The sequence below is a fragment of the Thamnophis elegans genome, chromosome 6, assembly GCF_009769535.1.
Source record: "Thamnophis elegans isolate rThaEle1 chromosome 6, rThaEle1.pri, whole genome shotgun sequence".
Lineage (NCBI taxonomy): Eukaryota > Metazoa > Chordata > Lepidosauria > Squamata > Colubridae > Thamnophis > Thamnophis elegans.
In genome coordinates, this window is record NC_045546.1 from 72,838,566 (window position 1) to 72,866,430 (window position 27,865).

At 34.8% G+C, this 27,865-nt stretch overlaps 1 protein-coding gene across 1 annotated transcript in view; it reads left to right on the forward strand.

The window, feature by feature from the left end:
- KIZ (kizuna centrosomal protein) overlaps positions 1-27,865 on the forward strand; it is a 72,737-nt gene that overhangs the window by 43,653 nt on the left and 1,219 nt on the right. The window contains exons 10-12 of the mRNA XM_032220150.1: positions 190-298; positions 16,858-16,951; positions 25,740-25,783. Of these exons, the coding sequence (XP_032076041.1) occupies positions 190-298; positions 16,858-16,951; positions 25,740-25,783 (247 nt within the window). The remainder of the gene's footprint in view (positions 1-189; positions 299-16,857; positions 16,952-25,739; positions 25,784-27,865) is intronic.

Sequence of the window (27,865 nt, forward strand, 5' to 3'; positions counted from 1 at the left end):
AAAAGGGCGGCCTACAAATATTAATAAAATCTAAATCTAAAAAAAATCAATGTGTACTAGTTAATTAGTTTCAAAATATGTTAAGGCAGGAGCTGAGAGACACTCATTTCAAAATTTGCATTTACTATTATAATTCTGCAAAAATATCAGAATATTTTTTTAAATACTGTTTTATTTCTTTTGCTTTAGACTTCACCAGTGTTGAAAGTCTTTGTAGAAGATTGTGAAGACAGATCATTTTCCTGTAGCAATAAAACCTCCTATAATTCACAAGCGACAAATAGCCCAGAAAAGCAAGGTAAATATTCAGAATATAGAAAGAACAGAAAATAATATTTTGTAAAATGTGTTACATATATTTTTGCATAGAAACATTGAAGAACAAAGACTTAGAAATATATTTATAATTTGCCAACAAAGAAGAAATCGAATAATCCCCGTTTTAGAAGGAAAGATTCTTACTTAGAAAAATGTTTGTTGGATTTTATGATAAATTTATCTGCTGAAGAAAAAAAAATTATAAATAATTTTTATTAAGCTTTTTACAAAACAAAACATAAAACCACATTCTACATCCATTCTTCGCATTCCTAAAATATCGGTATATCCTATTTTATTTATTGTCATGTATACTTTTCATTCATTTTACATTTGCTATTTCCTTTTTACATTTATAATTCCTATAAACTAATGTGTATATATGTGTGTGTGTGTGTGTTCTACTTTCATTCATTGTTCCTGTTCTCTAACCAATAATACCATTTATCCCATACTGCATGATATTCTTTATCTTCTTTATCTTGCAGTTTAAAAGTTAATTTGACCATTTCCGCGCAGTCCGTTACTTTCATTTTTTCATTTTTTTTTCATTTTATTAGCATTTATAGGCCGCCCTTTTCCCTGAGGGGACTCAGGGCGGCTTACAATGATAGGGGAGGGGAGTGCAGGACAAAACACAAAAAGAAAATGTGAATAAAAATAATTAACAATAAAAACCCAACATTCATTCAACATTCGGGAGGGGCGCGAGTAAAATCTTATCCCCAGGCCTGACGGGATAGCCAGATCTTGAGGGCTGTGCGGAAGGCCTGGACGGTGGTGAGGGTGCGGATCTCCACGGGGAGATTGTTCCATAGCGTCGGGGCTGCAACTGAGAAGGCTCTCCTCCGCGTAGTCGCCAGTCGGCACTGACTGGCGGATGGAATTCGGAGGAGGCCTACTCTATGCGATCTGATGGGACGAAGGGAGGTAATCGGCAGAAGGCGGTCTCTCAAATAGCCAGATCCACTACCATGGAGCGCTTTATAGGTGGTAAGAGGGACCTTGAAGTGCACCCGGAGACCAACAGGTAGCCAGCGCAGCTCACGGAGGATCGGTGTTATGTGGGCGAACCGTGGTGCGCCCACAATCACTCGCGCGGCTGCGTTTTGGACTAGCTGAAGTCGCCGGATGCTCTTCAAGGGCAGCCCCATGTAGAGCACATTGCAGTATTCCAGCCTAGAGATCACAAGGGCTCGAGTGACTGTTGTGAGGGCCTCCCGGTTCAGGTAGGGCCGCAACTGGCGCACCAGGCGAACCTGGGCAAATGCCCCCCTGTTACTTTTTTAATTATTATGTTTTTGGAAGGTATGCTGTCTAATTTCCAATTTTGAGCGTATGTTATTCTTGCTGCTGTCAGTATAATGTATTATAATATAATTAATTTCCTTTGCAAACGTTCCGAAATAATTTTAGAAGTGGAAGGTTGTGAAATGCTCAGCAGAGGCCATAAGAAACAAGCCATTAGAAGTATCAGTAGTCCTTGACTTACAACCAAAAAGGGGACAGGAACTTCCATTGCTAAGCAGTGCTGTTGTTAAGTGAGTCTTGCTCCATTTTATGATTTTTTTTGCTGCGGTTGTTAAGCAAATAACACAATCATTAAGCAAATCCAGCTTCCATCATTGACTTTTCTTGTTGGAAACCTCTGGAAGAATCTCAAGTGGCGATTACATGACTCTGGGACCTGCAACTGTTGTAAACATATACAGGTTGCTAAGCACCCAAATTTTGATCATGTGACTAAGGGATACTTCGATATTGTAAATGCGAGAACCAGTTGTAAATCACTTTTTTCAACACTCTTGTAGCTTCAAATAACAAATGTAGTTTGTTAAACAAATGATCATAAATCAGGGACTATCTGTAGATTCTTTTACATAGCACTTATAAGCAATCATACTTGGTTAATTTTAGTAGAATTTTATCATTTTAAGAGCACTGGTGGTGCAGTGTTTAGAATGCAGTATTGCAGCCCAACTCTGTGCACAGTCTGGAATTTGATCCTGACAAGCTCAAGGTTGACTCATCCTTCCATCCTTCCAAGGTCAGTAAAATGAAAACTATGGAATAGTATATAAGTCTAAATGCTATTGCTTTCGCTATTGCTATCATTAAAAGAGAGGCAGTGATGTAAATAATTATATAGATTTAGTTTGTGCGTATATCTGTGCCTGTGCCTTTGTGCATTCTCTTGGGATTAATAGCCAAGTTGGTTAAGTTTGCTGGCAAGTTTTTACTGACTTTAAATACAGAGGCCCAAGATACAATTTCTGTTTTCTTTGGCAAATAAATAGAGAGAGTAACAGCGTATTTTACTAAAGTTCACAGTAGGATCCTTTGTAAAAAATTGTAATAGACAGTTTAGATCAATAAACAAGAGATAACAAAAATGAAAAAGTAAAGGAAATGTGACTTGAAAAGAAAACAAAGTAGTCTGATCACTGTGAGTTTGAAATGTGTTTCATTATTGTTTGTGTTCACATACAAAAATCACAAGCTGTTTTGAAGATGAGAGTAACAAAAAAAACTTCCTAGAAAAGATTGATATTACAGGTAAAAGTAATGGGTGTATAATAGGCTCAAATATGGTGTTTACCTTTATTATACAATAAAACATTGCATTCCAATGGCTTGTGATTTACCCTCATTCTGTATAAATCCAGCTACTACTTTCTAGGTTCAGACATAAATTGCAAGACCATAATGTCCAAGCTTATGTCATGCCTGCTTTAAGTCTTTGTAATGATGTTATATGTTTTAAACCTTGCGAATATCTATCATTTTAGCCTTTAAGGTCTTGATATTGGTCTTACAAAGGTCAGTCGCCATGGGGAAGAATCAGTAATTATATGGCAAACTACACATGTTTCTGATTTGATTCTTTTATTTTCAGTGGTAATTGAACATGTATCATTAGAGTAAGAGCACAGGAAAATGCCAGACAAAAGCAGGATTTCTGCCTCAGAAAGCATTTTGATAATTTAAAATATTTTGCAATAAGATCTTATCAGAACCTGTTACAGTCTCTTTCTGGTAATTGCATTATGTTTTTTAAACATAATGTGAAATTTAGCATGGCAGGTTTTTCTTTCCTTTATGTGTGCAAATAAGTTTGTAGTGTATATTAGCACCTGTAACAAATGCAGACCTGTAGTCAACATTTTACAATCCTTTTTTTTTAAAGAAACAAACTGCACACACAAATATAGAAATATATAACTGCGTGTCAAAAAGTAGCATAAAATTGAAGGATAAATGTGAAAAGCTATTGGGTTTTTTCAATATGAAAAGTGCTTTAATATTTTTATGTATATTTCTGTTTTAGCTTTTTTTTAAAAATCTAGTTAGACAAGTTCTATTGCATGGTATATCTTTGGAACAGGAATAAAAGCTTATCTTATTTTGAATAGAAGGTAGCTTTCTGGAGGGCTAAGGTGTCCATTTGCTCCTACATCTATTAAGTATTTTATATCCACAAGTACACACAAACTATAGGCTTTTTTCTTAATTTGCCCTCATTAAACACAAATCGGCATTAAAATTAATACTGGATTCCCACATTACATTAAGCCATAAGTTGTTTAATCATTTATTAAATACACATTTGGCTGGGATTGAAAAACATGCAATCTTCAATGTAAGATGATGACGACGATGATGATGAATAAAAAATAGTTTATTAGCTATGGCATAGAACAACATGCAATTAATGAACTTCCTTCAAGGTTGTGAGGGTTGGAATAGAAACCTTCTATTATGAGACACTCAAGGATGGTCATCTAAATCATTTTAAAATGACAACTTCAAGTAGCAGTGGAAAGAAGTGTGCTCAGACGTGAAAACAGAAAACAGACAGGAAGAGAAACCAGTAGAAAAAGGTTAGTTTGTTTTTCTGAAATCATAATGAGGAAAAAATAAAGCCCAAGAATAGAAAGCAGTAATCATTGTGATCAGGAATAAAATGAAACCCAACATTCACTCAATGGCACTTTGACCACTCAAGATTTTGCTGCAGACCAAAGGGACCTTTTGAATCTCAAACAAATACTGTATTTTTGGAGTATAAGACGCACCGAAGTATAAGGCCCACCAAGGTTTTTTTTAAAAGTAGGTAGGTAGATAGAGGGATAGAGAGGAGAGAAAGAAAGAGAAATACAGTAGGTAGGTAGGTAGAGAGAATAGTTATGTAGGTAGGTAGGTAGATAAAGGGATAGAGAGAGAGAGAAATAGAGATAGATAGAGAAATACAGTAGGTAGGTAGGGAGAGAGAGTGTGTAGGTAGGTAGGTAGAGGGATAGAGAGAGAGAAATATAGCAGATAGGTAGGGAGAGAGGGTAGGTAGGTAGGTAGGTAGGTAGGTAGGTAGGTAGGTAGGTAGGTAGGTAGGTAGAGGGATAGAGAGAGATAGAAAGAGAGAAATACAGTAGAGAGAAAGGGTAGGTACGTAGGTAGGTAGGTAGAGGGATAGAGAGAGAGAAATACAGTAGGTAGGTAGGGAGAGAGAGAGTAGGTAGGTAGAGGGATAGAGAGAGAGAAATACTGTAGGTAGGTAGAGATAGAGAGAGTGTGTGTGGGTAGGTAGGTAGGTAGGTGGGATAGAGAGAGAAATAGAAAGAGATAAATACAGTAGATAGGTAGAGAGGGAGAGAGAGTAGGTAGGTAGGGAGAGAGATAGAGGGGTAGAGAGAGAGAGAGAGAGAGAGAGAGAGAGAGAAATACAGTAGGTAGGTAGGCAGAGAGCGAGTAGATAGGTAGATAGATGTTTCCAGGTGTATTTATCCATGTCCTGGAGAAGGAAACTTTGTTTCTGCTGGCACAGCATTTGATCAATGTAATTCTCATCAGTTAAAGAGTTTTCCAAAAGGAAAAATAAAAGGTTTTGCACTCTGCAAACCTCCGAAAAATGGCCCGGTTTTTTTTTTCAAATAAAAAGCATGAATAGCCTTGGGGGGGGCTTGCAGAGTGCTCCTGGGGTGGGGGGCAAAAAAGAGCAAAAACTGGCCTGTTTTTCGCGAAAACGGGCCTGTATTTTGTCAAAAAAAATTCCATGCACCCTTATGGAGCCTTTTAGAGTGCTGCTGGGGGCAGGGGGGGGCAAAAAAATGGCCCATGTTTTGCTCATTTCTGCCCTCCTCAGCTCCCAGGAGCTCTCTGAAAGCCTCCATAAGGGTATGCACGGCCATTTTGGTGAAGAGGCAGGGCTTTGGGAGGCAAAAAAATGCTGTATTCAGTGTATAAGACGCACCCAGATTTTCAGCCTCTTTTCTGAGGAAAAAAGGTGTTTCTACTCTGAAAAATATGGTACTTATACCATCTGTTGCTGACCGAAACAAAGTACATGCCTCTTCAGTAAGAGGCCAAGAGGGCAGCAGTGCTGCTAATGTTACCTTGGGCTCTCTTTTGTTTTCTACAGACAGAGCTCATTTTAATAAATCTATGCTGTTGGGGGTTTTGTAAGTAGACCAGCAACCTGGTCCATTTCCAAGGGAAAGTGATAAGAGAATCTGATTATTTAATCATAAACCAAGTGTGGGGTGCAAATCCAACAAGAGTAGCTCTTCTCTTTGACTTAAGATTAAATACATCGCCCAGCACATTGGCTTTTTCAACCAGGGAACAGAATGAGTGGTTAGATGATTAATACTTGTGGCTAACCTCACTTAAAAAGAAAAAAATGGTTTCTTGACGCATCAGATCCCTGTCACTGCTGATTTGCAAGCAATGCTGCTCTAGAACCTAGAATAGATTGCTCAAAGCTTTTAGAGGCAGATGCTTGATAGAACAATCAGTCTCACCATGATCTCAGCTCATTTTAACTTGCTCTTTAAAGGATATCACTTCAATGGGGAGGAATTAGTGCTCTGTGATGTCATGCTGACCTCATGACTGCAGAAAGGTTTTCTAACAGCACTGTCTCAACAGTTCTTTAAACAAAGATGAGCACTGCCCCCTATAGTTTGTTATCTCCACAGGGACATGTTTCTTTTCTTTTTCTTAGAGGTTATAGACAGAATAATACATTTCACATGGATTCTGAGAAAATGTACTCTCTGTAATCACCCTTTTTTGTAAAATATGATTTGTTGGATCTTCTAGACAAGTGGTTAATAGCAATAGCAACAACAGACTTATATACTGCTTTACAGTGCTCTACAGCCCTCTCTAAGCAGTTTGCAGAGTCAGCATATTGCCCCCAACAATCTGGGTCCTTATTTTATCGACCTTGGAAGGATGAAAGGCTGAGTCAACCTTGAGCTGATGAGAATTGAATGGCTGAGCTGCTGGCAGCCGGCAATCAGCAGAAGTAGCCTGCAGTACTGCACTCTAACCACTGCGCCACCAGGGCTCTTAAAAATGAAATATGGAACAATCAAGTATCCGACATAGCGTGAACTTAGCTTTCTTTCTAATTCTGTCAAGATGCAATTAAAAACATGTCTATAAAATGTCATGAAAGTTCTAGTTTTTCCTCTGATTATGGAAGATATTGTCAAGAAAGATCAGAACAGTCAGATGGTTCTACTGACTGGGTGTGGGTAATGCATGAACAAAATAGAATAGAAAAACATGCTATTTCTTCAAATTTCATTGAAGTTTGTGCTGCCTGCCTACTTTTTCTAACCACACCTGTAACAGTGGCAACTACAGAGAGATCACTCTCTACATTTAAATTTATGCAAAAACATAATTGAAAGCAACTTTCTCAGGCATGACAACTCAGTTGGTCATTGTCAACTGAGAATGAATGTATCATATTCCAAAGATAATAAGTGTAGCTGCTAAGGAAAGAAAAGCAGTTGAGTGAACCTTTACAACTCTGCACCATGGTCCCCACTTGCACAATGCCAAGGATGATGATGTCAGGGCCCAATCACTGACCCACCTAGGTTGTACAAGATGTGCTGGCTCTGAGGTCATAATAACAAACATGGGGCATGGTTGCTTTGGTTAGCAAATGACACAACTCAGAGAGGATTGAGAGAAAAGTGACAACCAACAGCTTTTATGCCATTGCCTAGAAGGTACATCACTGTGCTGCGGTTTGATTTTTAAAGGTTTTGCTTGGCTTGTTGACTTGATATGCTACTTATTATTACTTGGTGAATGTTCTTGGTCTCAGTCTGCATTTAAAAAATGTAAAACCAATTGCTTTGATTTGGTTTGTGGCTGATGTATCTTTATCCTCTGTATACATGCTCTGAGTCCCAGTTTGTATCATTTTGGGTCCCATTCCATTCTAGCTACAGTGTCTCCCAATGTACAGATAATTCAGTTGTGCGTTATGGAAAACTAGCAACTCAGGTCAGTTGTGTTTGTGTAGATTGCTACAAAAATTGGAAAAACTACTATACTGTAATGTAGTTTAGCAGTGATATTACTTAAAATAACTCTTGAGGACAGTATTTTTGTGTTCAGAGCTGAATACAAATGATTTGAAAGGCATTTTAAAATATAGGTTCAAATTTTTGAAATACACTTGCTAAACGTGAAAAACTAATTTAAGTTTCAAGTGAAAATGGCCTTTTGAAGGGATTTAAGAGAGAAAATTGAGAACAGAATTATGTACTCAAATTGAATATGTTGTTATTCTTTCGGCTATTGATATTTTGATTTTTACTGTAGTTTTTAAAAAGACTGAATATGCTAACATTAACATGTAAGTGTAGTCATTTTTTAATAATTTTATTTCACAGCTTGAAGTTAATTTTTATAAACTGGAGTATCTATATTTTTTGATAAACATAAAGAAACTTGCACGTTCAAAAAGAACTTGGAGCAGTGATAATGTTTCCTACACATGATGTGTGGAAGAAATGTGTATAAAACCTTTGTGTGTATGCTATGTGTTTAAGAGAAAGCAAGCATACTTATATCTTTTTATAGATCTGACATAGCAATCTCATAAATTTTAATCAGGCTTTTCAATCAGGAATAATCAAAGAAGTTGGATGATGAAACTTCTCATGCCTATAGTATATAACAATAGTAACAATAGTTTTAAAAAATATTTTCATGTAAGAAATAAACGGAATGTGCACCTCTTTGATTTGATTATTTCTACACAAAAGGACATATAGCAATAGCAATAGCAGTAGACTTATATACCGCTTCATAGGCCTTTCAGGCCTCTCTAAGCGGTTTACAGAGAGTCAGCATATTGCCCCCAACAATCTGGGTCCTCATTTTACCCACCTCGGAAGGATGGAAGGCTGAGTCAACCCTGAGCCGGTGAGATTTGAACCGCTGACCTGCTGATCTAGCAGTAGCCTGCAGTGCTGCATTTAACCACTGCGACATATGTTGTCTCTTAAATGTCAATTACTGCCGTATAAATTATTTGGAAGAACTGATAGCTAAGTACTTGTACTGCTCTATCAATTAATATGTTTGGTCACTTAATCACTTAATTGAATTTCCCCTTCCTACAATGTTTGAAATTATTATGGTTAAGCAGTGGCAGTACTAGAACTGATTATTTTCACTGTTTTCAGTGCATGATAAGCAAAGTTCTTACTCTAACATGCATTCATAATTAAAAGTAAGAATGTTAAATTATTGTTAGCAGAAGAATTTCTGCTGCTTGTTCACTCTTTGGAAAAGGTAATACTGTACTGTAAAAGAAGCCTTCAGGATTTCAAGGAATATTGGATGCTCAAAGGAAACAATTACTGTGTTTGTGGTAGCCATGTCTAAATTTTGAGCGAGTAATGCAGACAATTTCTTTATATCATTGTGAAGGTAAAATTCTTTGCATCTACTTCAACTGTAGCACCACCTAGCGTCTGACAATCATATCTTATCATTTTGGGAAAAAAGTTTACATTTAGATAAGGTAGATCAGATCAGAAAACAAATTCCACAGAAAGACTAGAACTACACTTTATTGAAATAGCAATATGTAGCCCCTCTCAGTAAAATGTACAGGTAGTCCTTGACTTACAACAGTTCACTTAGTGACCATTAGAAGTTACAATGGCAGTGAAAAAAGTGACTGATGACTATTTTTCACACTTATGACCGTTGCAGCATCCCCATGGTCACATAATTTACATTCGGATGCTTGACAATTGACTCACATTTATGATGGTTGCAGTGTTCCATGGTCATGTGATCCCTTTTTGCAACCTTCTGACAAGCAAAGTTAATGGGGAAACCAGATTCATTTAACAGCCTTGATATACTGCATTTATTCACTTAACAAATGTGGCAAGAAAAGTTGTAAAATGGGACAAAGCTCACTTAACAAATTTCTCACTTAGCAACATAAATTTTGGGCTCTATTGTGGTTGTAAGTTGAAGACTACCTGTAGTAGTCTTCCTGTAGAAATCTGTTTTCTAATCTAGTCTATCTGGAAGTGCTGACACTACTTTGGATGAATTGGCAGATTCAAGAGTATTAGAAAGACCATACTTTTGTATACTACTAATGAGTGATTGGGATGCACTAGCGGAGCAGACTGGAATCCTGCGAAAACATGGATTGAATAGTTTTGCAAAAAAAAAATTTTTTTTATTGCCAGTGCCTTTGGCTTCAAGCAGAATGAATGCAGCTTGAAGGATCTTCCTTGATAACAATCATGAATGTAATAGGAAACAAAAGATGGAGAAGTGAAATTTAGTCAGCCAGGGCATTACAGATTGTGAAATAGTTATGTGCTGGCTAAAGCAAAAAAATTAAATAGAATAAGTGCAAAGGTTTGTTATAGAGAATATGCAGTTAAAAATCTAAGATCAGTATAATGATAAAATGAATATTTTTGAATAATGAAATATAAAAAGCTGTAAATGACTGTCAAAGAGGAAAAACGTATAAAATAGCAACAACTTTAATGGTGAAGGGAGAGATAATGCAATTTGAGTTGTGCTAGTGCTAATTAGAAAACTAATAAAATAAGACAATATTTAAAGAAAAATGTAAGATTCCTATCATTGATCAGTGTATTATAAGCATTTCGATTAGAATGATAAAGGGAAAAACAAGTACCTGCTAAAGAATATGAAGAAATTTGTGGAATTGACTTATTTGCTCATTGATTGGATGTCAAAATTAAATTTAAAACAAAAACATTGATTAAAATGAAATTAATAGTATTCACTATTTTCTTTCTTCATAATCCAGTCCCATCTTTATAATTTCTTTGTTCTACTTTTTTCTGTTCTTTCCCTCTAAGAACTCTTGAGTAAACGCAAAATACCATGTTCTAGCAGACAAATGTATTTTTGTAACATAGAAAATAGCCCCACAATGATTTATCTTTCATTTTCTCAGTCTCCTTTCCACATGTCAGTTCCCAGAATTCTTAGGCAATACAACTAAACTTTAATTTATGCTGGAGTTGAACTCCAAACATACCCTCAGATATGAAGCTGGAAAAAGAAGGTAAGAATGAAGCAGTTCACACCATGATAACCTCAAGCTTTGCCTATCTTGTAAAAGTTTTGTGATCTTATGGGCAGATGTTGCATCACAATGGCACAATGCTGTTTTCATAATTTTGACAAACTTTTTCAGATGCCTCTGTACTGTAGTGAAGTTTTTGTTGTGCAAAATCATATCTATGTCCCTGTCTTTTTTTAAATTTTAGTTATCCATATGGGTAGATATCAGTAAAACAACCCACTGAAACAGTTATCATGGACATTTCAATAATATACAATTATTGATTACCATCTTATAAAAGATGCAATGGAGCAAAATATTAATCAGTGCATCTGGAATACATATCAGAAGGTCCATTCAGCCTGTAGGAAAACTTTACCATTGGAGCCATTGAGGTACACTGCTATAGCTTTAATGATTTAAAGCAGTGTTTCTCAATCTTGGCAATTTGAAGATTTGTAGACTTCAACTATCAGAATTCTCTAGCTAGCATGCTACTTGGGGAGTTCTGGGACTTGAAATCCACACATCTTCAAACTTCCCACAATCTAAATTCATCCTCAACAGAAAAACTCAAAAGGACTTTAGCCCAGTCGCTATGTCTCAGTCTAACCTAGGTAATTTAGAAGTATGCCATCTTGAGTTCCAGGAGAAAAGCTGACAGAGAAATCTAATGAGCAATAACAACAACTTCAGTTTCTTGTAAAAGAGAACCCACTATTGAATCATCAATATGCATTGTTAATATATCTGAATGAATAATTCCAGGAGCATTTCCTTCAGAGTTTTTATATTAAAAATAATTCACTGCTAGTTTTTTCTTAAACTGATGCTTACTCCAAACTAATAATAACTTAAAATACACTTATGCACAGCACTGAGGTTTTTTAAAAGTTCAAATACTGTATGTTCAAAATATAGAAAAGCTGATTTTTACCAGTAGAATACCTAAACCAGCCTAACATCAAATGCTTATGATATCTAATTAGGTATCTACTTTTTATTTAATGATGTTATGTCATTTTATATATATATATATATATATATATATATATATATATATATATGTATGTATGTATGTATGTATGTATGTATGTATGTATGTATGTATGTTTGTGTGTGTGTTGTTGTTGTATTTGTGCTGATAAATAAATAAAGGGAGACTAGTATAGATCTATTTCAAGGTATTTAGCTCTCATCAGCTAGCCATACCCTTACTGGGATTTGAACCTGGGCTATATTACATACTAGGCAGACATCTTAGCCATTAGGCCACAGGCTCTTATCCGTTATATATATATTTTTAAAGTCACAACCCCTAGTATGCCCAAATATGGGCGGAAGATCACTACTTCCATTCTCTGTCCTTCGGCTCGTCACAAGAGACCATCCAGACAGAAACCCAATATTTTTTACTGTTGCCTTTTTGTTACATTTGTTATATTTGTGCTGATAAATAAATAAAGGGAGACTAGTATACATCTATTTCAAGCTATTTAGCTCTCATCAGCTAGCCATACTCTTACGATCGATTCCCAGTAAGGGTATGGCTAACTGATGAGAGCTAAATAGCTTGAAATAGATCTATAGTAGTCTCCCTTTATTTATTTAATATATATATATATATATTAATCAGTTAATTAAGTTGATATATCAAATGTATTGCAAAGTTTGGCAGAGAAATGTATAACATACATATAATATCAGTTTTTTCTTTAGTGTAGTGAGCAAGTCATAAATAAATGAGAAATGTATAGCATGTTGTAAAATGCTTTCTTAACTAAGATTTATAAAATATGTGATAGCGGAGTGAAATTCTTGTTCAGTGAGGTTGAAATTTATCTTCTGGTCTTTTAATTATATGATTCTAGATACATTTTGAACTGAATCTTATTTCAGTATAAATTGTTCAGTTGAAATGAAATATAAGTTTGGCAGACCTAGGGATATGACTATTTTTTCATTTCTTTCCTCTGAGAAATATTCAAAACATTTTTCAAATACAGGTGAAGATACATTAACATTAGAAATAAATTGACTGAATAAAATAGAGTAGATGTATTAAAATTAAGAAGTGTGGCAAAAATACTATAGTCTTTCCAAAATGATTGATTTATGAATGGGTAATATAAATAATTATGAATAATTTAGGCTGCAGTTCTATATCCACTTTACCAGAGAATATAAAAAGAAAAATTTTATTAGTGTTTTAATGCATAAACTTTTAACATCTGTGTGTGTGTTGCTTGTGTGTGTAAGCTTTTTTCCTTTATAAATCATCAGAAAATTTGAGGTAGCCATGCTTTTCATGTGTGATCCTACAGTCTTCACTGGCAACTAAATAACCTTAAGTTATTTATTTAACTTAAGGTTATTTAGTTGCTTAATTTATTTACTTGTCTGATTTAGTCAGAGACCTTTTATTGTCTCTCTAAAGGTACTTGATTTTAGCCAAAAAGCTGCTGGATTAAAGTAGTAGTTTTATAAAGCTGCCCTCAGGTTACCAATAAAATTGACAGCAAATTCTTTACTGTTTGGCCTATGTAGAGTATTGAAGGGGGGGAAAAAACCGGTGCTACTGAGCAGATGCTAGTGTTCATTTAGCATCCATTTGCATTTTTTAAAAACAAAGTAGATGTTTTCCTGGTTCAGTTTTGAATTGTGGAACGGAACCATGTCATATTAGGAAAAAAATATTTTAAGGAGTTCTCAATAAGTACTATATGACCTCTTTTGTATGCCTCACTTTGCATAGGCCTAAAATTATGCCATCTTTGAAAAATTAAGTGCATATTTTACCAGCCTCATATATTAGAAATGTTAAATCCATTTAGCAGAAAAACAGTAGAGATATAAGGAGAATAAGGTTATACAACCATGGAAGGGCTGGGATTTTTAAACTGCAGTTATAGCCACAGTAAATATCCATTTGAAAGTCATGCTTAGATAGTTTCGAAGCTCTTCTTTCAATCTCCCAGTAACATTTTTGACACAGTTATCTGTACGCTAGAAAAATAGTGGACAGACTCTTATCTAAGAAAATAGTTATTAAGTGTGAATCAATATTTAATCCAAATTATTATTCTCAATACTACTAATTGGCTGTTTTTTCTAAAAATTGGTAATAGTCAATGTTTTGTGGCTGAATTGTGGCATTATTGTTTTTTTATAAAACTATTTATTGTTTGCTTTCATTTCTAATGGAGATTTTTATCCCTTGTATGTTCTGTCTCCGTGTTCTGATGATGATATTATCCATTCAGTTGTGTCTGATTCTTGGCAATTCCATGTTCTAGAAACTGTTCTTCTATATGAAATATATGACTTAGAATCATATATTTAACACAGTATCTTAATATGTTGGTTTTTAACTTTACCCATGGAAAAATGTATGTTACTTAATAGGTAATCTTGAAAACTATTCAACTGGATAGGAGTCTTGTACATCATAACTCATTCTAAACTCTCCTCATAGTTAATTCCATCTCAGAAAGCATACCAGAGAAAAATTTAGAGCACATTCTATATACAGTAATTAATGTCTTTCACCCATTAAATTCTATGTTGTTTGGAGGGTTTCATCTTGAAAAAAATGAATTAAAGAAGTTCAAATCAAATCAAATTGATTGGATTAGAACTTTTTAAATTTCTTAAATTCATCTTTTTTTTAATTGATTTGTTTTGTTTTGGTTTGGTTTTAAATTGCATACAGATGTTACAGGCTCCAAGCATATTTTTGTTTATGAACCTGAAGTGCTGTGTAGTCCTAATAATTATTGCCTACCAGAAAAAAAAAATCCTTTGCATTTGTTACTATTCTCATTTTATTTTATGAAAGAGAATTTGCTCATGGTCGGAATTTGTTAAAAGATGGGTGGGTGCAATTCCCGTATCCTTTATTATATAACCATCTTTTTAAGCATTTCGCACCTTCCTCGCTTTCTATATTTCAGGATAGTAATAGTATGGAGGTAATATTTTTAAGTAGTATTGCTACTATCGTTATCATGGTAGAATCTTTCCCCCAAGAAATTGTTGGAGAGGTATATATTCAATGAGAAGTTCAGAGAAATTATCCAACTCCCTGCCATATAAGTATGTCACCCAATATCTTTGCCCATAAGAATTTCAAAAAGGCATTTGTGCTAACCTCTAATTTTAATTGCAAGGTCTATCTGCCTGGAGACATGGAAGCAATGGCTGATTTTAGTGACAAACTTATGAGAAGTCATTTTTCCTGTAGATCAGAGGAGGAGATATTTTTGTAAATTCTTTCTATTTTCTTTCCTCTGAATATTCAATTTTCTGGTTATCTAAGCACCTTCAGCTTTACAAAATGCCTTAAAGCTAGGATCTGATTTGAATCTTAGCTTAAATGCTTACATTGTGAAAAGTTTAAGAAATATAATAAAGGATCATTTATTCAATGAGCTCCCCCCATTTTCACTCATCAACTTTTAAATTATTAGTTTTCCTTTCTTGACTCACCCTTTTGGCACAAGCAAAAATTTGATAAATATTTACTGTTTAAAATAAAATTTCATTTAGTTTTATTTAATTTTAATGACTTTTTAAAACTAACTGTGCTACTAACTACATGTAATATAGTAAAAGGAAAGAATTTTTACAATATGTTTCAGTGAAACTTTGGATAATTAGAAAGTTATTCTAATACATCTGGGATGGACAGAAATTGGATTGTTTAACTATATATATATATATATATATATATATATATATATATATATATATATATATATATATATATATATATATATATATATATATATATATATATCTTCTGCTGTGGCAATCAAAAAATTATAAATTTTAATGTATAGCGAGAGAATTAGACAAAAGGGTACCTTATTCAATAAAATGAGGACATACAGTTAGTATTAGGATCATAATTAGTATTAATCATAAAACTAATTTGAGACTTAAAACTGTCACATCCAACACATATGCTCAACAAAACTTCGGGACCACTCTGGAGTGTATTAAAGAAACTACACAAAGAATTCATGTATGTTAAGCAACTAAAACTCACGGCGGGGTGAGGGGGAACCACATTGAAGAAATTCCATTTTGACTTTCACATATTTTGAGATCTGGTTCAGTATATTTGGCAATTCAGTACTAGATAGCAAATCTGTCATATTGCAGGGTTTGCAAATGGAGAGAAAACTATGCTGGCAGCTGCCTCAGTGGGTAGATGATTTAAAAGAAATACCAGTGCTACTTGTATTATTCTGGCAAATTATAAAAGCTAGGAAAACTCCAACAAATATAATTATATAATTATATAGAATATAACTATTTTGAAATTTTTAACTTCTGGTTTCATATATAATATTGCTATATAGTATAATTATAGTATTAATTTAATTAATTACTAATTATAGTAATAATACATAGTGCTATGAATGGTATTTGATTGATAACTTCTTTGGTTTTCCAATCTTTATGTGTCTTCTCGCTGACTGTATATGATATAATATATAAGGACCTGACAATATATAATGTTAAACCAAATTACAATATTATGTCCACTATTTAGAAGACATACATTATAACACTAAGTTCTGTATTTAGGTTCCTGTTTATTTAATATTTGTGATTTGTTTTCTACTATTATGTGCAAATTTGTTTATTACAGCCTAACCAATGCTGGGTATTAAATTACCACAAATGTCTATCAATCCAGATTTAAGACCATTTCTGCATCTGAAAATAAGTCTCAAACATTAATATAAAGAATAAATTCTAGGAAAACTTAAGGATGAAAAATCATTATTTTAAAGAAAACACAAATGTTATAATACTTTGTTAACAAGAAAATAAGCTCTTGTAAAAACACTATTAAAACTTCTGCCTTACTTTCTACCATTATATAGTATTCTGATAAAGTATAAACAGTAGTAGTGGAAAATGTAGGCACATTATTTGTAGGAATCATTAAATTGCCTAGATGTACTAAAGGGAACTATGTTTATTAATAACACGCTGTAAAATTTAAATGTATTTTTAAACTTTTTTTTGCTACACGACATCTATTATTATGGGTTCTTCAGACCAGAAGTTATAGTGCAGGATTATAATTTCTCATTTATTTTAGCCAACAACTAATGAAGTATTTGGTTTTTATCTTTCAGGTTTGAACATCAATGGCTTAAAGGAAGAAAAAAGTAATGGAACCAGTTCTGAGCCCAGTTTTTCATCTCTGGAGAGGAAAAGCTCTTTGTCAAGGTAAAATCGTTAAAGTGTTTCATTAGTGAATTGTTTCAACTATTTCTAAGAAATGCCTCTGGGAATTTCATGGTATCCTGACAACAATATTTTGATCTCTGGGCTACAGTTCAGATTCTTGTTTCTAAAATAATATCATTAAAGACAAGAACACCTTAGAAAATATTTGTACTAAAGCCAGGTATTGTTTTGCAGCTGTTATTTTAAGACTCCATTGACATCTCAGTGAACCACAGATTAGTATGTACAGCTGCTCTCAGTAGGACTACTTAGAGACTAGACAATGGAAGTTGTCAAGAAAAGGGCAGACATAAAACATAAAGTCTTCAAGAAATAAAATGGTGCGTCATCTCCTGGACAGAGTTGAGATGTAAATGAACTTCAGCTCAATTCCTGTTTTCATATTCACTAAAATGCTAGATTATCTGGTTTTTGTTTTTTGTTTTGTAATTTCAAATTGAGAGCATTTAATTAATGCCCTTGTTTTTTCTAAAGAGATGCAATTTATCTACTCCCCCCCTCACACACACACACACGGGTTCTTTGGGTGATTTTGTGTTACACTTTTTTCTATCAGCAGCATGATTCAAATTGCTAGCAATCAAGAGGTATAAGTAAATGAAGCATAGTAAATAATTCTGGAATTTTAAATTGGCTTTAGATTGTTACATAATAATTTTCAACACACTTCCCATAGCCTGATTGTGCTGTTCTGTTTGAAAGTCTCATTTGTATTTGCTGATCTTTTTGATTATGTTATACAATAATATGCCTGTCCCTACTTAGTAACATTTATAACATTTTTTTATTTTAACTATAATTATGTAAAATTGGTACTATATAGTCATGGAATAAAATTAATTAAGCAGCCTATAGAATAAATAGCAATGCACTTTATACACTGTACAGTGCAATTATTTTCAGATCTGATTTTCAGGAAGTTTGAGAATAATACTTTATGAAATTAATTTGTTAAAATATATTGGTTATATTTTCATTTCATAAGTTATTGCTATTTGAAGGAATAATAAGCCAAAGAAATATCTTCAAATACTGTTTGCTATATAAAAAGAATAAACATGTTGTAAACACTATCAACATTTTTAAAAATGTTCTGGAAACATGCTTTGAATTATAATATGAACAAGCACTTCCTTATACTTATTAAATTACTGTTCATATAATGCATGCTCTCTAGCATAAGGAAGCAAGGTACATTCTTATTCTAATAGGGAAAAATTCATTGCACAGTATAACATGAGTTAGTAATTAACTAGTTTTTAAAAACACTTGCATTTTAATTTTCTCTATAAGGAAAGGTCTTTTAAAACCACATTGATTAAGTAATTGGTAAATATATTGGCTGCTTCTCTTATAAAGGTGTTACAAATAAAGTACAAATCAAGTGTGAAAGAAGGGATAAGGCTCATGTATTTATTTGCAGTATGGATACAGAGAAATCTCTTGCAGGCTGATGTCTAAAGATTCCACTTATTGTTACTTCTTGCACCTTCGTGCTATTACAAGTGGTCTTGAAAACCAGTATTTGAAAATAAACATAACAGTCTAGTACCGCTGTGTACGTTTAATTCACACCCACCCACCCTCCCATAGTGTTTAGTCACTGAGCTGATGAGCGATTCGTGAAATACCCTGATGGACCTAATTTTTTAAAAAAATGGCTTCCACTGATGTCCTACAGACAATAATTATGATGTGCTAGTTAAGCCCAAACTACAGCTGAGGGATTTTACGTTAAAGCAGGGGCTTGGGCGCAAAAATGCATTTATAGCTCTTTGTCTGGCACCTCATTATGCGTGGACCTGATTCATTAAGTAATTGGTTTGCAGTTGTTTACATGAGTATTAAGGCTTTTATTCAGCAGTCTTTGAGAGATACATTGTGCAAATGTTGCATGTTATGAATGCAGAATGAGGGGCAGTGGACAAGTCCTATTGGCTAAACACTGCACTCTGTTGAAAAGCAAGTAAAAGAGATTGGGTGCTGCTTTGCATAGCAATGACTTTCTTAATAAGCTTTACAGATTAATACACACAAGCTATAAAAGATGCAAAGAGATACTCTTAGCACATTTATCCATGCTCATTTCACTATTATGGCACTGGAGATGGGAAGAATTGAGTGCTTTCATATTCTTTTTTTCCAGCGCAACTTCAGTGCATGAGACTTAATAGAATCCAATGTTTATTGTATTATAAATTGTGGGGGAAGTAGGCAGACCTGCAACAGTTTATTATTAAAGATTCTTTCAATGTAAATCTTTTCCACCATTGTGAGTCCAGCAGCAAAATCATTTTGTGGTTGAGTGGGGATGAAAGGCATAATGTACGAAGGAGTGAGTCTTAATAGAAAGCTGCTCTCCGATTGAAGGCCACTTGTTCCCTTTTGTATGGAGGTGCATGCCACAGCTTCCTCTTCTCCAGCAAATATTACCCTGTTGTATCCTAGCTGAAAACAATTTTCTTGCCAGAGTTCCACTGCTTAGTACAACAAATACGCTTAAACTTGGACACAAACTTTCTAACTTAATTATTACATTACATTCAAAGGAAAAATATTGATATGAAACAAATGATCCAAATGTAACAGATCCTTAGTAGTTATAGCATAATTATTAAACTAATGGTTGCAGCAATGTGTGTGGCATTTGACTGCTCTGTAGCAATACAATCAGCCAGTGGATGTCAGCAGCAGACTGTCCTTGCAGGTTTGGGCTAGATGCAATGTCTTGTCTTAGAGGCCTTTTCTATTGCAACATCTGAATGTAAAAAATAACACCCAAAATATTTAAGTTAGCTTCCTGAAGTATGCCTTAAGTTTTCGGTATTCTTTTATTTACCAAGTTATCTATTAAGGACAATATGCTTTTGAGTTTCATAAAATTCTTATCTGATTCACTATTTAAATTGGCTTTTTAAACAGAAGTGTCTTTTTCTTTAAATATTTTATTCACTTGAATTAATTGCTAGTTACCACTTGTAGCTCTTTGTACTGGTGATTTCAAATATAGCCTCTGATAAATGCTTCATTTTAATCTTCACAGATAACTACAATGACCAGTAGGGGTCACTGTTTCTTTGCTAAATTCAAGTGGCATTTCTCAGTCTATTTTCAAATGAAATTTGTTTTAGCAACTATTCAAATCTGGGCTGAGTTTTAGTTTCAAAAAGCTTCAGGGCTCTTGGTATCAGTTTATCTCCTTGGGAGTAGAAGAATCTTTTGATGGCCATTGTAGATTTTGATGACATTTGCTTAAGATGCTCAAGGTGGGCTTTTCTGGATTCTCTGTTCATGGAAGACATAGCTCAGATATTTAAAGTAATGTTTGATTTTTTTTCAATTCTTCTCAATTACCCAAGCCCACTGTTTTGGTTTCTGATTGAGAATCATTATTTTAGATTTCTGGTAGTTTATAAACAGCCTGTTTCTCAACTATACTATCCTCATATTAGCAATATGAAAGAATGAGACAGTTGTTGCTCTTATTCTTCTCTTCCTTTAAACCTTCTGAATAAGTGTGACGAAAGATTATTGTGGCACTGGTCTACTGAAACTATATCACAGCACAGTTCAAAACACTGATAAAAGGAGTAGCCTCATAGATGGAAGCAGATGAATGACTTTGCAGATGACATTGCCTTAATACTGCTTAAGCTAAATAAGCTTTTCCCTTTGATCATTGAAGCCATATTAAAATATGGAGAGGTAGTGAATTTTGAAATTAATTTTAGAAAGACAATAGCTTTGTTCATCAACATCAGTCCCAAATTAGAGAATGAGGTAAGCATTAAATAGTCCTTTCAGATTGGTCATAAATGAATTATCTTGGACTTTAAATATAATTTTTCTCAGTTGTGTACACTAACTCTTGAACTAGAAGAAAGGGGGCAATGTCAGGGTCAGATTTTTAAAGTGCAAACTTAGTAATTAAAATACTTATAAGTATAGATAGTTGGTGATAAAAAGAGAAATGCTTTATGGATGCAGAAATCATTGAGATCCTTAAGTTCTTAAAAGAAAGGAAAGTTTACTGAAACTAATGCTCTGATGGTGTTATACTCCAATTTCTTTAGCATAAATGTCAATATAAGAATTGTTGAAGGAGATATGGTAACATTAGAATAGAATAGAATAGAATAGAATAGAATAGAATAGAATAGAATAGAATAACAGAATTGGAAGGGACCTTGGAAGTCTTCTAGTCCAATCCTCTGCTTAAGCAGGAGACCCTACACGACTTCAGACAAAGGCTTGTGCAATCTCTAAAAACTTCCAGTGTTGTTACAACTTCTGGAAGCAAGTTGTTCCATTGATTAATTGTTCTAACTGTCAGGAAATTTCTCCTTATTTCTAAGTTGCTTCTCTCCTTGATTAGTTTCCACCCACTGCCACAAAGAGGACTTCCTCTTCTTTGTGGCAGCCCCTGAGATATTAGAGCACTGCTATCATGTCATCCCTAGTCCTTCTTTTCATCAGACTAGACATACCCAGTTCCAGCAACCATTCTTTATGTTTTAGCCTCCAATTCCCTAAACATGTTTGTTGTCTTCTCTGCACTCTAGTCTCAACATCTTTTTTACATCGTGGCGACCAAAACTGGGTGCAGTATTCCAAGTGTGGCCTTACCAAGGCATTATAAAGTGGTATTAACACTTCACATGATCTTGATTCTATCCTTCTGCTTATGCAGCTCAAAACTGTGTTGGCTTTTTTGGCAGCTGAAGCACACTACTGGCTGATCTTTAAATGATTGTCCACTAAGACTCCAAGATTCCTCTCACAGTTACTACTATTGAGCATTTTGTTTTTTCTTGCCTAAATATAGAACCTTACTTTTTTCACCATTCAATTTCATTTTGTTAGATAACGCCCAATGTTCAAGTCTGTCAAGATTCTTCTGTATCTTAAGCCTATCTTCTGGAATGTTGGCTATTCCTGGTAGGTTGGTATCGTCTGCAAATTTGATGAGTTCCCCATATATCCCCTTGTCCAAATCATTGATGAAGATGTTGAAGAGTACTGGGCCTAAAACAGAGCCTTGGGGTCCCCACTGCTTACCTCCATGTAGATACAGTTCCATTGAGGACTACACATTGAGTGTGGTTGGTCAGCCAGTTACGAATCCATCTGGTGGTGATGCTGTCTAACCCACATTTTGTAAATTATATCGACAATATTCCTCTGGTCCACTAATTTTGTTACTTTGTCAAATAATGTAATAAGATTAGTCTGCATGATCTGTTTTTGACAAACCCATGTTGGCTTTTGGCTATTATTTTGCTTGTTTCTAGGTGTTCTCTGATTCGTTGCGTGATTATCTTTTCCTGAATCTTTCCTGATATTTAGGTCAGGTCTGGTTTTTTTCCCCCTTTTTTGAAGATGGGAACTACACAACTGCTCTTTTCCAGTCCTCTGGCAGTTCCCTGGTGCTTCAGGATCTTTGAAAGATATAGTTCAGTGGTTCTGAGACAGCAGTTAGACTTATATACCGCTTCATAGGGCTTTCAGCCCTCTCTAAGCGGTTTACAGAGTCAGCATATCGCCCCCAACAACAATCCGGGATCTCATCTGCCGGTTCCTTCAGAATCTTGGGGTGTAATCCATTTGGTCCTGGTGATTTGAACTCATCTAGGATAGACAGATGCTCACTTACCATTTTCTTCCCTATTGAAACATACTGGCATGTTTTGATAGATCATTCAAAGATTTGAAAATTAGTAATATTTTCATTTTTCTCCCCACACTTAACCAAAACAAAAACACTCCCCCCTCCCACCATATCTAAATGTTGGCTTGTTTTACTTTGGGGCCTTGCAAAAGGGGTAGATGAGGTCCATGAAGGTAAATAAGCATCTGCTTTTTGTATTTTTGCTTGTGGATTGTGTATTAATAGTAGAAGATTCAAAACTGTCAAAATGAGTATTTCTTCACATAGCACAACTATAGAATTTTATAAAAAGTGGAGTAATTCATAAAGGAAAGATATTTTTAACAATAGAATACATTATGAAATAACGTTCTTTATTGAAAAGCATGGTAGGGAGATACTTCTTCCTTTTGAGTAGTTTGAGTAGAAATCAATTCCTTATTCAAGCCCTTTTTATTTCTGGATTTGTTTAGCTGCTCCAACTAGGATTTATGTAAATTGAGTAAAAATCCATAAGACAAAGTGATAAAATCAGCTTTTGAAGATTGACAAGGTATTCTGTGTTTCAGTAATGAAGAACTCGTAAACCTTGTATATAAAATGGGTTTATGTGGCATTGTGGCATGCTGCTTACTTGTAGCTGTGGAAAAAGTACCGTAGACATCTATCAAGCTTCCTATGAAAATGAACAGTTTTGAACTCAGCTATGCAGTTTGTGCCTACACTATTTAAGGTTAAAAACTCATAAAACAAACTGACAAATGGTTTATTGTAGAACATTGAAGAGCTAATTTTTAATTATGAAAGATTTTTCTGCAGTAATTTGTTTAACTCTAATTGGATGTCTGTGACTAGAATCGGACTCTTACCTGTCTGTGCCATATCATTCCTCCTAACATAAACAAGTTACTACAACTGTGGCATCAGAATGTATAACAATTGTGGCTATACAGAAGTGGCAAAGGAAGACCTGGGGGGGATGAATAAATGGAGTAGAGGTGGGCATTTACTCCAATCAGATGGAAGGATATTGGAAACCTATCATAGATGACAAGAGAATAGTCTGAAATATCATTGATGATCATAATTTTAATATATTGAATTGATACATATGTATATTTATACATTTGTACATGTATACATTTAGTATACATGCTATTTCCTACATTCCCGCATCATATATATACATATATGCATATAAACATTTTTCTTATATCCGAAGAGAAATGTCTGAATCTAAAAATATGAATGCAGATGCTGCTGCACCATTGTACAATATGAATTTCTTCACATGTTAGCCATTATTTATGCAGACATCTTACAATAAGTATTTGACATTTCTTTCAACACGCTTATAGCAGTTCTGTGGAAATCTTGAAAAAGAACAATGCATTATTTCAGTTGAACACTCTTTCATAATTATAGTGTTACTGCCATCTGAACACCTAATCAGATATTCCCCCCTGCCCCTCCTCCCTAATCTGTCCCTGACCTGAACTTTTAGGTCTTCCAACAGTGCTCTGTAAATGAGTCCATTCAACTTACCATATTTTTTGGAGTATAAGACACACCAAGATTTTGAAGAGGCAAATTAAAAAAAAAAATTTTGCACTCTGCAGACCTCCCCAACACGGCCTGTTTTTCACGAAAACAGGCCCGTTTGTTTTTTTTTTCCGAAAAAAGGCCATGCATAGCCTTTAGGAGCCTTGTAGAGTGCTCCTGGGGGTGGGGTGTGGAGAAACAAGCAAAAAAACGGCCCGTTTTCAGGCCTATTTTTTGTCAAAACAAGGCCATGCATAGCCTTTAGGAGGCTTATAGAGTGCTCCTGGGGGCTGGGGAGCCAAAAAAATGCTGTATTCAGAGTATAAGATGCACCGATTTTCAGCCTCTTTTTTGAGGGAAAAATGTGCATCTTATACTCTGAAAAATACGGTACTCGCCCTGTTCTTCTCCTTATAGCTTTTCCAATATTAGACTTTCACCTGAGAGTTAGGTATAGTATATCCACGGTAGGATAATTTGAACCTGGTCATTTATACCTCTTGTGAGAATTCTGATTTGATTTGTTCAATTATCCTTTTGTTTGTTTTCATGGCTGTCCACCAAATTTATAGAAGCTTTCTCTCAAATCAACATTCAAAAGCATCAATACTTTTCCTACTCTGGTTCTTTAAAGTCCAATTCCCATTTCCATTGAGTTTTGCAGAGATTATTATTACTTGCAGAAATCTTATCATTGTAGATATTTTTCCAAGGCCTTCATGGCTGTTGTTGCACTTGGTAAATTTTTGACTGCTTGTTCCATTATATTAATAATTGGTTCCAAAAGGCAGAAGCTCTCCACCATTTTGATATTTTCACTGTATATTCAAAGGCTGGCAGTTCTCCTTGTCATTAGTTTACTGTCCTTCATATTTAATTTTAGTTCCATTTTTAAAATGTATTCTTTGACTTTTATTAGTAGATTTCCCATAATAAATATACAGCACATAAGTTAAATTATTCTTTTATTTTGCTTTTCTTTTTTCTTTCTTTGTAAGCCGCCCGGAATCCTCCGGGATTGGGCGGCCTAGAAATTTAACTAATAAATAAATAAAATAAAGTTGAGGACAATGAAGTGTTCTGTGATTCCCATTTTGCTAAGCACATTCTACAGCTTGATGTGATCAACGCAATTGAAGGTGTTTCTGTAATACATAGTGACTTTCATTGGATATTCTATAGATAAAACTTAGTTTCAATGGAATTTTATTTTGTCCAAGCTAGTAATTTTCTATAAAAATGCACACTTTTATTAAATTATTTACAAACCTGTGTTTCTTTGCTAATGTTTAAAAATGTTGTTCATACTGTTATTTTTCTGAAGTACGATGTTGGTTTGCTACATGCTGGATATTCTGTATAAACATACTCAAAAACGTATAAAAACCTTAATCGAGAGAAAATGGCAAAATGGTCTGGAAAGTCTTAAACAGTGAAATATAAATATCATTGTTGGCTTTGGTGAAAACTGAATTCTGAAGTTTTTAATCCACTGTTCTTAGAATTCATTCTGCTCTTAAGTTATATCTGACCTGTCCACCTGTAAATGAGCACATATATATTTTTCCTTTTTTATAGAGATGAAAATGAAAGAGGAATAATATCTACAATAAAATCTAAAGGTAAGAATATTATCAGTTGTAGTTACCTAACAAAAGACTTTTTTTTGCTTTCCTTTTCAGCAATAATCTTGCTAGGGCTCATGTAGTCCATGTAGTGGCATCTTGGTTCTAAGTCTGAAAGAAGGAATGAAACCTCAGCATTTTTGCCCTCAAATAAATTTGTGCCCTTATGTCAGTCTTCTTTTGAGGACTATCAGAGCAAGCCCTCTAGTTTTCTTAGCAATATTTTCCGAAAGGGTCTTTTTCTTCTTTTGGGGCCAAAAGAGAATGACTGGCTTAAGGTTACCCAGTTGCCAAGGTGGTACTAGAAAAGCAATCTCCCATACCCTAGCCAGATCCCTTTAATTGCTACATCAAACTAGCTTGTTTACAAAATAAGTTTTTCTTTTGCGACAATGGCTGTTAAAAGAATGTTAAAAGGGGGCTAATAGTTATCTTCATATCTGCGGCATCTGCAGAGGAGTAAATGGGATCATAGTGATGATATAAGTAGCATTGTGATGCAAGCTGTATCCCAGTGATGGCGAACCTATGGCACTCGTGCCCAAAGTGGCACACAGAGCCATGTCACCTGGCACATGCGGTGTTGCCCATTCCTGTTCCAGATTGCTGGCGTGCATGCCCGCACAACAATCAGCTGGCCTTCGTGTGTGCGGCAGTGGCAGAAACTGAAAGAGATGGTCTTCCATTTTCCGACATGAGAATGTGCTGGCCAGCTGATCATTGTGTGTACATGCTTGCCAGTAACCAGAAGACTAGCTGGCAGAAACCAGAAGTTCATTTTCCGGTGCGCGCATGCCCACTGGGCAGCTCCTCTTCCAGGTTGTGGCCCAGATGAGCATGCACATTCCCTTTTCGGCATTCAGTGCCGAAAACGTTTGCCATCACTGCTCTATCCCTTAGGGGACTGGAGGCTAAAACATACGAATAACAGTTGCAGGAATTGGGTATGTCCACTTTAATGAAAAGAACTAGTGGTGCCATGATATCAGTGTTCCAATATCTAAGGAGCTGCCAAAAAGAAGGGGGTCAACCTATTTTTGCAAGCACTTGAAGGCAGAACAAAAAGTAATGGATGGAAACTAATCAAGGAGCAAACCAACCCAGAAGTAAGGAGAAATTTCCTAACAGTTAAAACAATCAGTGGAACGACTTACGGTTTTGGGTGCTCCAACACTGGAGGTTTTAAAGAAGAGATTGGACAACCACTTGTCTGAAATGGTATAGGATTTCCTGCTTGAGCAGGTTGAACTAGAAGACCTCCAAAGACCTTTCCAACTCCGTTATTCTGTTATTCATTTTCTATATGCATTTCCGTACCATCACTACCCCCCTGGCCGGCTTTACACTGCAATCTCCTTTCATCATTTTGATGAAAATAGTGAGAACCTTAAGATGCTGCTGCTTCGTATTTTTGTCTATGACTTCCACACATATTACACATTATATGAAAAACACTTTTTTAATGTAATATACAAAATTAACCTTGGACCATCTATCTCTGTACTGTAAATCCTTAAAGTTAATTTGGATGTGAGCCCTCCAGATGTTGCTGGATTTTCATTATTTTTGACCAGAGGTCTTTATTACTGATGGAGGCCTGAATCCAACATCTGAAGAGCAACAGGTTCCTTGCTCCCTAAGTAGCCATTAATTATAAGGATGATGCTTGAGTCCAGTGATTTCTGCAGCATTTTTAGTGCTACAAAAGCTTTTTTGAAGATAAGCTGCAAAATATATACCATTCACATAGGTATTACCTTAAATATGTTGATTCCAGCTTTTATTTGACTGTTCAAAACATAAAGTGGCCACAGATCATTCACATTTCAGTTTTAACAATTATGGAATTCCTGAAGGTGCAGATCCAGGACTGGAGGATGCAGGTGGCCCTGGGCCCAGATTGTCTTCCTCTATCATAAGCAAAAGAACCTCTTTATCTTCGTCAATCATAATGCGGATACCATTTTTGTATACCAAATTCTAATAGTAGTAATTCCTGATTTTCACTGCCCAAATATTTCTTCCAGTTTCTGCTTCTTCAGGATTAATATATCTAAGTCTGAAGTTCTCTTCTATTTC